General features: G+C 43.7%; 1 protein-coding gene across 1 annotated transcript; it reads right to left on the reverse strand.

Annotated features, from left to right (window-relative positions):
- Nucleotides 1–10206: 10206 nt before the first annotated feature.
- On the reverse strand, nt 10207–12531 carry LOC133147378 (zinc finger protein SNAI2-like). The gene is made up of 3 exons (XM_061271317.1): nt 12166–12531; nt 11283–11801; nt 10207–11056 (listed from the first exon to the last, which is right to left on the reverse strand). Exons 1-3 carry the CDS (start codon nt 12245–12247, stop codon nt 10872–10874), a joined length of 786 nt encoding a protein of 261 aa, XP_061127301.1. The 5' UTR covers nt 12248–12531; the 3' UTR covers nt 10207–10871.
- Nucleotides 12532–15899: the final 3368 nt, after the last annotated feature.

The raw sequence follows: 15899 nt of genomic DNA on the forward strand, positions 1-15899 counted from the left end.
CACATACACACACATGCACACGCACACACACACACACAACGCGCGCGCGCACACACACACACACAGACACACACACACACACACACACACACGGTAATTGAGAACAGCTGCTGCAAGGTGCTTCTGCACCCCCTCCTTGTACTCCCATTGCTGCACTTGCCTTCCCCTTCCCTTTTCGAAAACATGTCTGTCCTCCCTTTCTCTCTGCCTACTCCCACACACCTCCCTCACACCTTTCGTTGTGTTTGCCGCTTCCCTTCATTTGCACTGATTGACTGATGGCTGTGTTTTTGTTGCCCATTAGACCGAGGAAGACTGTTTATTGCCACTCCAAGTTAAATCGGGAAATGTAGTTGGCGAATCTGGGTTAGAAAGACCAATGACCAATAATTTGAAAATGACCAATAATTTCTTTAGAAATATTTTTGTATAGGTGTCTGGTAGCACATACTAAAATATTTCAATCCAACTCCCGTGACAAAAAGGTACCAGGAACCTTATTGGTAAAAACTGCATGTTCACCAACACCCTTCACAGACTGCAAGGGGTTTAAAGTAGTTCTTTTCGGGATTCTGAATTGCAACATTAAAACCAACTCACACCGGGAAAATGGACACAACCCTTTTAGAAAATGTTTCATAATTCTTTGGTTCAATAATGATCAGGAAACGCTAAGATAATTCACCATCCGGGCTTGTAGTGACAGTGTGAGGTGCACCAGGTGGTTGAAATGTGTGAGGTGTATGTAGGTGGTGGTGGGGCATAGGAACCTTCATGTCAGACTCTCTTTTCCAGCTGGTTTGAAGGGTTAACCTGCATGTGGATGTGTGTGTGTGTCACGGCCTCTCATTAGGGGGTGAGACGCTGTGGCTCCAGACCCCCATGGTAGGATTGCCGGGTGAGTCTGCAGTGATCCTGCCACTTTGATGCCCCTGACCCCCAAGTCTCTCCGGTGGGAGGTTAATGAGCCACAGAGCGCTCTGCAGGCCTGCCTGCCTGCCTGCTGCTGTTGTAAGATTGGAGGTGCAGGGAGCTTTGCAAGAAGGACCTTCCAAGCCGCAGAAATGTTTGAGGTGGTCCCTCACTCTGCTGGGATCGGATGACCGCATTGGTTGTGTATATTTGGGTGTGGGGATGGGAAGGATATTTAAAGAAAACAACACTGGAATACTTCAAATGACACCTCCAGTTCACGTTCAAATGCTAACTTAATTCGATACTACTATATCAGTCTCGCAGCTCACTTTAATGTAAGCATCCATCACTATGAATCAACCCGAAGAGGAAAACGTCAAATCTAAGGAGCCCACAGCGTTCTATTGCTATCTGTAATTAGCCGGTCTAATTACTAGCCTCCCTTGACTGATCCTAGTGTCTATTTGACTCTGTGGTCTGAAAATTGACCTTCGCACTCTCGCGCGTTGCTGAGCGGGCGGTGTGAGACGTGTTGATCCGGGTGAGGCATTGCAAGCAAGCTTCAGCTCGCAGGAGCAAAAAAAAAAAAAAACAGGTGTCCTGCTTTCTTTGCTTCTTTTTTCTTCATCTCATCGACATTCACATCATTTCTCCCTCTTTTCTCTGCACACCTGTTGGAGCGTCTGGAGTCATGCTGGCTGAGCACATCCGCTTTGAATAAAGTGAAGAATTGCCTTCAATCAGTGTGGGATGCGCTGGTAGTTTGTTTGTTTGTCTTAGCATTAAGCTAGCAAACTTTTGTAGGAGGAAATGATAGAAAGTGGTGACGGAGACACTGATGGGGTGTGACAGTTTGCGGGGCGACAGCTGTTGCAGCACCCTGTCACGGCAGGGATCAACCCTGCTGGGATTATGCAGCTGTTTGGGTTCTGGGTGAGATACGTCTTTTTTAAGTACCTATTGACTTTTTGGGGGTCAGGGTTAATCATTAGTATTTCGTTTTTTTTTCTTCTTTTAAAATGATCACTTTGGAAGGAACAGCAAATACATAGCTTCTCAGTGTAAAGAAAACTGCGATGGCAATGACAATACACAGATGTCCTTGACACAAAACATTTGTCCCAAGCATCCCGCTCAGAAGACTCAAATCTATAAGAGAGGTCACCGTCTTCTTTTATTATATGCTTCTGGTCATTCATAGTCCACGAGTTCGAAGAGTTTGTTTTTGCTTTGACAACTGGCGTTCCTCAAGGGTCAACTATAGGCCCATTTCTATTGAAAATCTAAATCGGCATCACCTTTGCTGTTGGAAGCTTACATAGACTCTCACAACTCTTCTCTGGCTTCCCCACTAGTTCACTTTCTCCATTTTTTAAATACACATCTAATCTACACTGTAACCTGAAACCAGTTACGTGTAGTTCACCTACTCTGAAAAACACACCCTGTTAAAAATTGCAACACTTACTATTTTGGTTTATGGAGATATTTTAAACAAATATCATCTCCAAACAGCTTCTGCGTAAACTGGATGTTGCTCTTTCAATGCCCACATCTGTGATCTATGGTCTATTCCCCTATTAACTGGCCATTGCTTTAATTTTTCAGACAGACCCACGTATGATACGAAGAATTGTTTCTCAATTGATTTACCTGGTTAAATAAGCCAGAAGTACCTCGCTTTGGTTTTAAATGGTACCAGCACTGTTTTTTCTTTTTGTTGGTTTTTGTCAGCCATGTCAGTGAAAGTAATGTATGCCCATCTGGAAAGGTTTTTATTGGTGGCTTCCAACAAGTATCAATTGTGTGCGCGTGTGTTTGTGTGGCACTGCATGGGTGCTGACATGTGGGAATCCTCTCAGCATTCTCCATAGGGGGTTGCTTTCCTACGGTTTAAAACAATAAATACATCTAGGGAACGACTGTGTGTGTTTGTGTGTGTGTGTGTATGCACGCGCAGTGTTTGGGCACATGTGCGTGCATGCATGCCACTCTCCTCTTCTCTTCTCATCTGGCCAGGCCCTCTAGCTGGTAATCTGAGCATTGAGATTAGAAAGAAAAACAGCAGAGAAGAATGTCTTTGGTTGAGCTAGCGAGGAATTTACAATGGCCTTCAGGCTGCTTTGACCTCTTCCTCCCTTTCTCGCTCCCACTCTCTCTCTCACACATACACAAGGAGATGACGGTTTCATCTCTTTTTATAACAGAGGCCTCATTTCATCCATTTGACCACCATTCTTATCACTGTGATAACATTAGACACATCAAGTGTAAACAGTGATGTCACAAAGGATTTACACTCACAATATGGAGATTCATTTGTTATCCAGGTCACCTACATTTGGGTTCTCAATTTGATTTTCTCGTGCTTATATAATTTCATTCATTTTTGTTTCTCAAAATTGATATATATACACATTAGGCCCAATATAAACCTGGATGGAGTTAAAAAAATGCATTTTTAAATAATTGTGATGTATTCTTTTCAAACCAAGAGCTCATTTAATGTTTTCAAAGATGACATTCATGACTGGCGGAACTTTTAAGTAACCTTAGAGATCCCCTCATTATTATCATTCGTCTTGATGAAAAGAAACAAGGACAGATTTCTCTGACCTCTGTCCATCCTGCACGATATAATAATATATATATATATAAAAGCAGGGTTTTTTACCTTTAAATGCTTGGCAATTTATAAAAAAATAAAAAGCATTTAAAGAGCAAAAGTAACACGCAGTTGTTTGGAAATGCAGAATTTGTAAGCTAAATAACGTTGACGTCAGCTGTATTAGCATGTTGGCCAACTTTGCACTCTTATGTCACTAATATGTCATTTAAATGCATTAGTACACCTGCAAGATTGCAATAATACCACCAAGCTTGTCTCCTTGCTGTTGTATTCATCTGACAACCATTCATATTTTACATCGGATTATATTTCTGTAAATAAATCCGTCTTTTCAAAATAAAAGTTGATAAAAAGCCACTGTATTGTTAAATAACCACTGATTAATGATGTCATTAAATGTTAATGGTAAATCACTTCATGCCTTGAGAATAAGAAAAATGAAGTGTTCCTGACATCAACGAAATGTTTTATACACCTCTCCAACTCCGTCCAACTTGAATCCATGTTACCGTGTGGGCTGGGATTATGCCGCATAGACATTCATTGAAGTTTTAGTTTCAGATGGGACAGCTGTGCAGATACTCAAGCCGGACCCGATCCCCTTCGTCTCGTCACAGCCGAGCAACCTGCCTTCCTGCCGCAGTAGTATGCTCTCAGGCAGGGTGGGGGCGCAGACGAAGGGGACAGGTGTTGGGACAGGAGGTGCCGTGTGGCCTGGGGGTGTGGTCAGGTGGTGGCACACCTGTCCCTACTTGCAAAAGGGGGTCCAGTTACACGCATGTAGCGGCAAGTGTGCACATGACTTGAGGTCAGAAAACATGCACGGTGATTGTAACTAATGTTACAAAAAAGAGGGCTTTTCTTTTTTTGTCAGCTGAAGAGCCCAATTTTTAACACGGTACCTCTCAAAATTCTCTTTTCAGCCCATTTACTGTATTGATTGTAAATTTTCGAAAGATGACATGAGGGTTCATGACAGCAAAGGACAGCTCTAAAAATACAATGATGCCTTGAGACTGTTGTGACTATGGGGTGGTGGTTTAATCTGTTCCATCTTCCATCCTCATCTCAAATAATTTTCTGCAATTGAAATGAATGGAAATGCCATTAATCCGTTCCAGCCTGCCGACAAACAAACAAAACTCATTGCTTCACTGTTTCTGTTCAAAAATCTGTTGCTTGAAGGGTTCAAAAGCTGTTTACCATTATGTGCAAGCATTAGCATAAAGCTAGCAGAGTAAAGACTATATAAGCTATTATTGTTGTTGTGACTATGGGGCTGTGGTTTGAATATGAGTGTAAATTTTGTTTTATGTGTATTTTGGCATTAAACTTCAAACTAAAATAGATCAATCAATCAATCAAAAGTGGAAGCGGCAATAAAAAGCTTAAATCCTATTTTTGAAGAAATGGCCATTATTTTCAAGTATTTGTATAAAGCCATTTTCCCACCAGATTTCAGTAATCTCGATTTTCGTTTGTAATGTTTGAAGTTCAATATATCTGAGAAGAACGTGTGACTCCCTTTTAAAGTGAGTAAGTGGACACCAGTTTGTGGCACATGCTGCAATTCTGTAAAACGTCAGGGACGGGAAAGACAGGCGTCTAGCGTGGGTGTGGATTTCAAGCAGGTGCATTCGCCTGCCCCGCAGCTTCTCCAGCGACACGATGGAACGGGACCAGGCGGGAGGAGAGACGAGGGAAGACAAATATATGCTTTAAACACACACAACTACTCTGAATCCAATGGTTGATCTCCACCCGCCCTGGCCCCTCAATTGAACACCCCTCCCTCACCCACGAGTGTATTCTTGGATGAGTGGAATGTGTGAGGACAATAGAAACATCTCCGTCCTTTGCTCGGCAACCCCCCCTGGCCCACACAGGTCCTGACAGGAGAACAAAAGTGCACCTTGCATCTCTCAGCACCACCAGTAGCACTCGGGGGTAAATACCTGAATACCTGGGTTAAATAAGAGGGAACAAAAGAATGGCAGAATGACACAACATGAGGTGAAAAGCAGGAGGGGGTGAAAAAAAGCTGCTGCCAAGTGTAACACGGACTCACCCAGAGGTCTAAACTAAACACACGCCAGCCTGCTGTCTTGTACCCTCAGTCCTTCATTTTGCATCATAACAGAACCATCATCTTCAGTCTTTTGCTCCTTTTGACATCTGCTTTTTAGCAGGTTGAACGCTCCTGTACTTTGACATGCCTGCCTTGTGTGTATGTACATGCACATCAGGGTTATAATAGTTACTGCCACTGGGGGCAGTATAATATCTGGACTTAAATGTATACTGTTTCTTCTACTCCTATTCTTAGTGAAATTTGTTTTTCTGTTGTTTGTCTTCAAATAGCTTTTGCTTTTTGAACTGACTAATCGATGTTAACTGTTAGCCTGTCAATGGCGTGCAAAATGTTGGAGTGGAAATCGGTTTGATGCTTGCACTGACACAAGGTTCCTCCTTTTCACACATCATCCGTTTACCATCACAGCCTGTTCTGCTCATCCTCGCCCCTCTGACCTTTTGGGACAGAAAAGGTCTGTTTTGAGAAGGAAACACGTGACACAAACGAACACACACACAGCCCATTGAAAGCGACATCAGGAGTTCAGGGTTGGACAGGAAATGGGGGAGACCATATCCTTTGTTTGGGTACCACTGGTATCTACTGGTGAGCTCGTGGAGTATATCCATGTACCACACATGCATTATACATGCATGCAACCACTTGATCGAGTTCCAAATTCAATTGCACCACCACGAGGATGATGAGGACAGACATCCTGCTCTTGCTGCACGTGTCTTTGATTAAGAATGTGCAGCACCATGTGACATTCCTCAGACAATTCTTCACAACTTATGATTACAGCTCGAGGGGAACTCTGGTGTTTGAGAGCCACTGTTTTCAAAATTTCCTTCCTTTGTACACCTGATTCAAATGATCTACCGGGCTTGCTGATGGGCTGAACATTTCAGTCTGGTGCGTTGAGGAGGGACACTTCCAAAACTTGCAGGACAGCGGCTCTTTTAGACGGGACTTGTTGCCTACTCGGGGCTAAGGATGTCCACCCTCTCCAGTCTACAGCGCTAACGAATTTCTCCGCTTTCAACTGTGACTAGCTCATTTCAAAACAAGCAACAGTTTACAAGAAGTACTTTACAACAGAGAGAAAAATATACAAGATTTAGCCAATTTTTGGCTGACTTTTTTGGGGGGGAGGAGGCAGGCGATATTCGATCGGCATTGTCTTTGTCTTATATTGTACGTAATGTGCGGTTGTGAAAAAAATAAAAATGAACGGACCAGCCAATTAATTGGTCAAGTCCTCGTTATTACTTTTTTTAGTCTTAAAGTCCAGAATTATAGAGTTATTAAAAACACGTTACAATCATTTTGTCTGTATTTTTGGGCAAAGATGGGATGGAAAAATGTCATCTCCCATTTAAAGCTGCTTAGAGAGTTATGAGTTATGAGGACATAATAAATTAAAAGTTGTATCTCAAGGTACCACTGTACACTAAAAAAAGTGGGGGCCGACGTAGAGGGCTGGCCTGGAATCTTCCGACTGTGCTATTGTGTAACAGCACCACGTCTTGGAAACAAGGCTTGAAACTTTAACCCGGTGACTTATCACCCCCCCAGCTCGAATCGGATCCTTTGGTGAATCAGAGCCACAAACCTGCCACTTGTGCTCCCAGCGACATCTCCACATGACTGTCATCTGTGGCCAAGCAAGCAGATCAGCATCCTTCCAAAAACCCCCGAAAAGTCCTCGAGTGAGTACACAGGCATATGCAGCAGCAGCGGCTGGACCCAGATGCTTCATATCAGCACCTTTTTGAAAGTACTGTGGCCAAACACTACTGACAGCCCACTTCCTGTGACTCTACCATACCATAGTACCCCAAGGCAAGCAAAAGTGATTGGAAAAATTTGCGGCACTGGAATTTATGTAATTTGTGGTGTTACTTAGTGTCTTAAAAAATATTTTTAATCCAATGCTTTTAGGTATAATTTTTATTTAACTGTTATGTGTAATACATTTTAGGAAATCGTTATTAAAGCACAATGTTAAAGGTCTAACCTCGTAATTTTTACAGTGACTTAAAATAATATGAAATGTAATTTTTAGGACTGAAACAGTTGCCTTCTTTTTGATAAACATTAACTAATATGCTTCAGTAATTTAATGTTGGGCATTGGGCTGAATTAATCAATTTAAAAAATGTCACACGTTGGCTTTAGTGCTTGACTTCGTCACTTATTGGGAAGGGTTTTCTTCTTTTGTGATGTCAAGGGGATGTCAAAGTTATTGGTGTGAATACATGCGAGTTGTCTGCCTGTTGCCGCTTTGATTGGCAGGTGATCATCTCTGGGTGAGCTCAGAGAGGCTCAGGCATTTGACCTAGTAACCTTGTAGAAAAGAGGATATGGACAAATGTTCTCATATGACACTGGTCAACAGTTTTTCATTAAAACATTTAATCAGAGATTCAGACAAACTTTTATGAAGACCTTTTAGCGCTGATTTCGAATCTGCAGTATTTTTCTCTAGCACATAACATTTTTATAATATTTTTTTTGTAATTTTTTTATGTTTTTATAATAATATAGAAACAGTAATATAATATATTTTGGAATATGAAGAAAGGGTTGGATTCAGCATCAGTTTTATTTGAAATGTCAATTATAATCACAGTGCATGGTAAATCAAACACGTATCGTGCAAGCTTTTATAGGTTAAACAAAAAAAACAAAAAATGAAAATACCTCAAGCTCCTGATGTACTAGAAAGAAAACAGTTCTTTAAGCAATTGCTTCACAATAATAAGATTTCCTATTTGAGGGAAAATCACATTATTACTTTAATAAAGAGCAGCAGACGGAGCCGTGGTCTCTCTGTGACACAGCAGTATTGTATGACTGTCACTAATGGCTCAGGAATGTCACATTAGTCAGGGGCTGCATGTGTGACACTGGCAACACTCGAGCCAAACTAGATGATATTCCAAACGTGGATCTACACCTACGCGGCGGTGACCTCATAGCCTCAAAGCAACAACGTGATGGACAGCCTCTTACACGCCACAAAGTCTTCAGAGTAATATTTCAAAACAAACTGAATAATTCTGCTTTTCATTTCTTAAGAGTAGATAAAGCATGAAAATAAGTTTAGATTGATCAAGTCAAGCATGTCATCAATGGACGGGCTTGCAAATAGTGGTGAGTGTCACAGTCCCCATGCACATGTGCATAGTTTTTCCGGGAGTGTTTACATTGGGCAAGCTAAGTCATGCAATTTGAGATGCAACTTTCTGCGTGCACTACAGCCCCCAACACCAGACGCACACACACACACACACACACGCACACACACACACACACACACACACACACACACACACACACACACACACACACACGTGCATCCACCTCTCAACACCAGGAGCTATTGCAGGAAACATGTTGTTACCTCACCAAGACACGCTGGCGTCAGTGCGTGTGGGTCAGGAGGGCAGCGGGGGAGTCGCAGACACATTGCTGCCATATGTGCACCCGATGCATTCACCCTCAGCTGTAAGCACTCAGCATGCACTTCCTCCCAAAGTTCCTCTGAGGTAACAAGAGTTTGTGGAGCAGATGGCCGCACAAGTTGAGGCGAGCACTGTCTGTCTTGATCCCGTCCGAGGGCTGCTTCTCTCTGGCTTTTTGGTCAATGGTATTCCTGCGGTTAACTAACATTCTTGTGCTTCTTCTTGGCAAATGGTGAACAATTCACAGGTGTATGTATATTCTTGAGCCTCAGCATAAATTGATTCATATCATTTTTTTTTAGTCAGTGTGACTGTGTTATACTGCCCCCAGTGGTGAAAGTAGGCACAACATAGTGAGTAATTCAAGCAATGAAGCTTTATAAACAAATGACTTCTTTTAGGTTCTATTTATTGATTTTATTAATTGCAGCTTCATAGAGTGTGTTCTCAAAAACACACACACCACAACAATGCCTGCTGTATTTTGAGTGGATTAACATTTCCATTCATTTACGATACACGTTAGTGACGAGCATGGTCACCAAAACATACCTCATTTGATGGATCATGTGGTTCCAACTACTGAATGTAGTTGCTAACCAGCTAGCGTAGCCTTGATAAGACTTGTAACCAAACTTCCAGATCACAAACACAAGAGTGTGCAACTTGTGTTTCGCTTTGATTGGCCCTGATTAAAATCGGCGCTGACCACTTCCTCACCGCTCCCTCTGTTAGACATCAGGTCGTGATAGGCCGACGTCTCACGCTGGGCTGATCTTAGCGTCAAAGTGAATTCAGTCTAATATGTTAGTGCCAATTTCAATATTTGTATGACAATTGAGAAGAATGATACAAAGACAATCTCTCCTTCACTCAGCAGCTTTCCTCTTGTGTGCTTACGTGTTCGTCTAAGTGCACGCTGACAGCTCGGCAGGTGTGTGCAGGTGCTCCCCCAAATCACTCACCATCACACAAACCCAACCCCACTCCCATTAATGGACACAATTCCATCTTCCCATTGAGAACCTGTCGCGTCTGTCCTGAAAACCTCATTTGGAGTCGTTAGTCAATAATTCTTGTTGAAATGTTTATTAATACCGCACAATGTTTAAACAGACATGATGACAACATGTGGTTTTGTTCTAAAACAAAGCTTTTATTTACATGTGAGGAATATGTACAAGATATTTCAAAATAATTCCTAAAATTGTGATGGCAAAATATTAAAAACACACACACACCATTAAGATGCCAGAAAAATGTTGGTGAAGCAATCAGGGCTCTTTGGTCAAACTTTAGTGGTGCCGAGAGGACGGGTGAATGGAGGTCACCTGTTGCCCACCTTCACAGTCAGCTGTCTCAACACGCACGCACGCACGCACGCACGCACGCACGCACGCACGCACACACACACACACACACACACACACACACACACACACACACACACACACACACACACACACACACACACACACACACACACACACACACACACACACACACACACACACACACACACACACACACATCTTGTATGCATAATAACGAATGGCATCCATCCACACATACGCACCAAAAACACACCCAAGCAGCTGCAGCATGGTTAGAGTCCCGGACCGGCCGGCACCAATGGGAGTTTCCTGGGATTTAACTGCATGTCCAGCTGCTCTCATGTCAAACATGCTCACACTGTTGACAGGCCGCTGCTCCTTTAAAATATCAGTTGAGATATAAAAAAAAAAACACTCAAGTAGGGAGGATCCTGGGAATGTGGGTCCGTCTATGAGGCCGGGTTGCAGCATCGGGAGGCGTTGTGTTTGTGCAGCAGAGACATGCGGCTGAAGGTGCGAGAGCAGGAGCCACACTGGTACTTCTTCACTTCAGAGTGCGTCTGCAGGTGCGCCCGGAGGTTGGAGCGGTCGGCAAAGGCCCGGCTACAGTGTTGACAAGCAAACGGGCGCTCACCTGAAGGAATGAGGAATTGATTAATCGTTCAAGAGTGATACTTTTTATTCCATGTACCACCCAAGAATACTTGGCTATCTTGGTACCGCCGTGATTTCAAAAATGTAAATATAGTAAGTAGAGTAGTAGGCCCTAGTCTTCATTAAGAATGAGACAAAGCAGGACGAACGGACAGACAGACAGGTAGCCAGATACATGGATCTCCCGTTTACTACAGTAGACCAACCTGTGTGCGTGCGGATGTGTCCCCTCAGCAGCCACGGTCGGGAGAAGGCCTTGCCGCAGGTAGTGCACACGCACGGCAATGTGTGTGAGCGGATGTGCATCTTCAGAGCGCCCAGGCTGGTGTACTCCTTGGGGCAGTGTTTGCAATGGAAGGCCGGCCGGGACGCAGACGCCTCGGCGGCCAGCGGTGGGACACCCAGGTGGGACGTCTGGTGGCAGGACAGTGCCGTGAGGTCGCTGTAGGTATTACTGCAGTACATGCAGTGGAAGACGCCTTGGAGGACATCCGGGCTGGGGGGATCCGAAGAACGGCCGTTGTCTTCGTCTTCCTCGCCGCTGCTGCTAAACGGGGAGCTGCTGAGGTCAAGGGGCCCGAGCGGTGACGGAGGGAAGGATGCCGGGGCGATCGGGGAAAGGGGAGCTGGCAGTGGCGTGAATGGAACTGAGGGGTAGCAGGTGAGGTCAGAGCTGTGGTTCTGATTTGGAAGGGCAGCCCGTGGGAAGCTTTCTGGGACAACAGCTGTTGAAAAGAAATCAGAGTGGATTTCATTGGAAAAAACAACAACAAGGGATCCTTACATAATTTAAATCTAATAAATCTAATCTTGTTTTCATTCTTGGGAGCAGAAAATGTTGGGTTAACTCAAAATTCCAACGCCGCAAACTTTTATATTTTAAGTTGGGCAATTCAACTAAATGTTTTGATGTTCCGAAATTTGGCTTTTTTTTTAGCAACAATTTCCTAAGCTCCAAAGTGAAGATGTAAACAACTTGCTTGCTGTGGCTGCAATAATGAATAAAAATGTGAACGTTTGATCAACTTCAATTTCCTTTTAGCCCCCTACAAGTGAGCATTGAGAAAAGCTTTGCACGAGTCAACATACCAGTTTGGCTGTCCAGCAGGCTTTCCCAGTGGCATGGTTTCCTGCTTGAAAAATACTTCTTGACAAGGAATGACCGGGGCATGTTCTCTGGTCACAACTAAACTTGCAATACCCACGGAGCGCGCTCAGGTGCACGAAGAAGCTTGCTGAGTCCGAAAAGCCACGCACGGACTCACACAACATCCAACGAGGTTCAAAAGTGTGCTAAGGAACACGCGCACTGTAGTCGCCCCCTCAAGTAGTATCAATAAAGTATCTGGGTGGGTGCAGGGCTCGGCCCCGCCCAAAGACACACCCAGCGTGTCAGGACGCGACCAGCATCGCAAGCTCCATTCACTGCAGGGGCCCTGTGTGTGAATGGCTCCTGCAAATCGCAAATCTAATTGTGAATTTCACACCGCTAATGGCTCACTTATGAGCGTGGGCAGGGCGCCGATGAATACAGAGAACAATGGTGAATTGTTTAAAAAAAAAAAAGTTCCGCAACTCAACAAAGTTGGCACCTTTGCTTTTGAAGCTTGGGCGACGGGCGAGTCTTGTCGGCGTTCATTTTCAACCAGATCTGCTGTTGTGGCGTTGAAATGTCTGAATGCACATATGATCTGCAAACTGGAGAAATAAGAGCAACGGGCATCCAAATGACGCTCGAGCTGGATATGCTTTCATTTCACGATCCCCTTTGTGTGAACCTGTTGCTCCGGGCCATGACGCACTGTATGACGTAGAGATTAACGAAGACCGTGAAAGACAGAACCTCTGTTCTTCACAGCGGGGAAGGAAGTGGCGCTTTTTTCGAGGTAGCTCACCTAAATGAATCCAGCTGACAGGGACAATAAAAAGGCGCAATCATTTCCCTGGTTCGAATATTGTGGCTGCAGGTAGCGTGAAATGTGACAAAGATATCCCGCAAGGGGAACTCTTTGGTGTGTAAAAGGTAATTGGAACTGACGGCACATATTTTTTGAAACCTAAGCATGAATCAGAGTCGCTGTATTATTTCCATTGGCTCATTTGTATCAATGCGCAACATGCGTAAAGACTCAAATCAGGTGCCACTATATTGGAATGCCGCAGCGCTGTGGTCCTGCATGCAAAGCTCCCGCTGAGCTCGCGGGTGGGTGAGGTGGTAGGGGTGGGGTGCACCTGTCTATAGGCGCCATTGTCACGGCATGCCCCAAAAGTTCACACGTCGTTAGACGCTTGTTGACGCCGACGCCAGGGAGACTGGAGGTCAGGGGGGTTGCAGCACGCTAATAAAAACAAAAAGCAAACAGCAAAGACACGCGTGAAAGTCACTCGTCTGTTGAGGTGGTGGACTAAATGACACGGCAAATTAAAGGCTTGGATAGCAGAAAGACGAGCAGCCCTTTATAATTCGAGATTTACAATATATGTGATCCAAGCATATCATTTGACAGCCCCAAAAGAAATAAAGACACAATGGGATATCCACCTGACACACACACGCACGTATGCGCACGCAGATGATTAGATTACACACTGTTGCAGTGTCTTTGCGTTGAGGAGAACAGTATGGTTGCAGGCAGACGAGCTGCAGACGATTTGTGCTGCAACCAGGTCAAAGTGACCTCGTGAACTGCAGAAGACGTCAAGTTTTTAGCTTCCAGATGTTTGGCTCCGTCGCCTCGGGGATTAAATCTGACAGCGAATTCACACAAGAATCTGTTGAAACGGCTGATAGGTCTTCTTTCTTTATGTGATTAGAGAACGTGTTAAAAGAAATTCAGTATAGTAAACATATGAGAAGCAACTGCAGCATTCACCAGTTTAGTGGAGATTTACAGCACTGTAAAAAAATATTTTTGGGGGATAAGAGTCATTTAAGCGAGGATGAATGTTTATGGCACCAATGCGGGTTTCACAAAGGACAGTTGGTTCTCTTTTTTGTTTGCTGACAATGTGAGAAAACAAAATTTCATTAGCAAAACGTAGAATTTTGTTCCATTGCCCACCTTAACATTTAATCGTTATTTTGAGTTTACGCAACTAGTTTTTGTTGTTGTCACACTACACTGTTAAGAAAATGTTGGGAGGACTCAAAGATTCAAGGCAATGAACTGTGAGTTGGGCAAATCAATGTAAAAATTGTCTTTCTTGCATTTCAAACCAAAGAAAATAGAGTTTACAGAACTACTTGTCCCTTTTATTGTCCCTCAACTTAAAATTAAAAGTAAAAACAACTTGCTTGCTTTGTTACGCTAACTGTCGCTATAAATGTCAGTATCTTATATTGTTGTTTTCCAATTCAAGTTGCGTTTTTTCACGTTCTTTTTCTGGGTCATTCAAAAAGAAGCCAACTTGAGTTGTAACAACTGCTTTTGTGCAGGTGGCCAAGTGAGGTGGCACGCAACAGATGGATGTCGAATAATCAAGCACATTGTTAAGATTTAGCACATCCAGACCATTCAGGTAACGACCACTCACTGGTATTTGCATTTGCCAACTTGGTTTTCAGATGATAGTGCAGCCGGCCTTGGCTATGCGCTTGCCTCATTGAATCTGAAAGAAGACCAAGACATCCTGGTGGAGCTCAGTTGGACGCCACCTATCAAATGTCTGCTTCAGATCTTATCTACGCAATAACAATAGACAAGCTGCAACATTGAGCATGGCGTGAACATTTGTTGTTTTTGCATATGTTTGAGTGTTGCGCGGCAGGTTTAGTGATGTGTGAAGCCAGCAGGAGCAAGATAAGGTTATCCCCGAGGAATGCCCCCCACACTCCCACCTGCGTGCGTGCTGTATGGAGGTGTGGATGTGGAGAAATTCAAAATTCAAATATTAATCGTAGCACACGCTGGATTCTAAAGGGGGAGGGGCTTTGGATACCCCCTTTTAGGTGGAGGCCATAGCCATTTGTAACTTTGTGCAGAATCTTTTTTTTTATACCTTTACATACCTAAGTAAAATGTGATGAAGCAGTGCTTCTTCGTTTTTTACACAACTGTCTGCTATTTAACTTATGAACCGAATGGGAGTCTCGGAACTGTCATTTTGAAATAATGCTGACCACACTCCATAGTTCACCATTCACCATACAAGCAAATGCCGCAAGCTTAGTTTTACAGAGCCCACAAATAGATGACCGTATTTCTTTTCAATACATCCGTCACCAGCAGATCATTACAATGAAATGTTTGCTATTTGGACGTTGTTCTGCTGCTTCAGGGTCGTGGTAGCCTCCAACAAATGGTTGACAGGAATACTGATTGTGTTACATTGTGTGCAATCATCAGTTCAATGTTGGCCTTTGAGAAAAATCCTTTTAGAACGTGATGACAGTTATTTCAATCATGGATGACTTGCAAATACAAAATCTGAAGGTGCTATTTTCGTGTTCAGTGCACATCAAGCATAAAGCGCGGTCTAACTGAGCGCTAAGGTGGAGTTTTCTCTCTTTTGTATTGTCGAAATGGGTGTTTATTCTATTTAGTTAATTAATCAAATATATTATATGTCTAATGCAGGCGGCTCGGAGGCGCACTGGTTAGCACATCCGCCTCACAGTTAGGAGGGTACCGGTTCGATTCCACCTCCGACCCTCCCTGTGTAGAGTTTGCATGTTCTCCCCGAGCCCATGTGGGTTTCCTCCGGGCACTCCGGTTTCCTCCCACATCCACAAGACATGCTTGATAGGCCGATTGGTCAATCAATCAGTCAACCAACCAATCAATCAATCAATCAATCAATCAATCAATCAATCAATCAATCAA

Source organism: Syngnathus typhle, linkage group LG2 (genome assembly GCF_033458585.1).
Source record: "Syngnathus typhle isolate RoL2023-S1 ecotype Sweden linkage group LG2, RoL_Styp_1.0, whole genome shotgun sequence".
NCBI lineage: Eukaryota > Metazoa > Chordata > Actinopteri > Syngnathiformes > Syngnathidae > Syngnathus > Syngnathus typhle.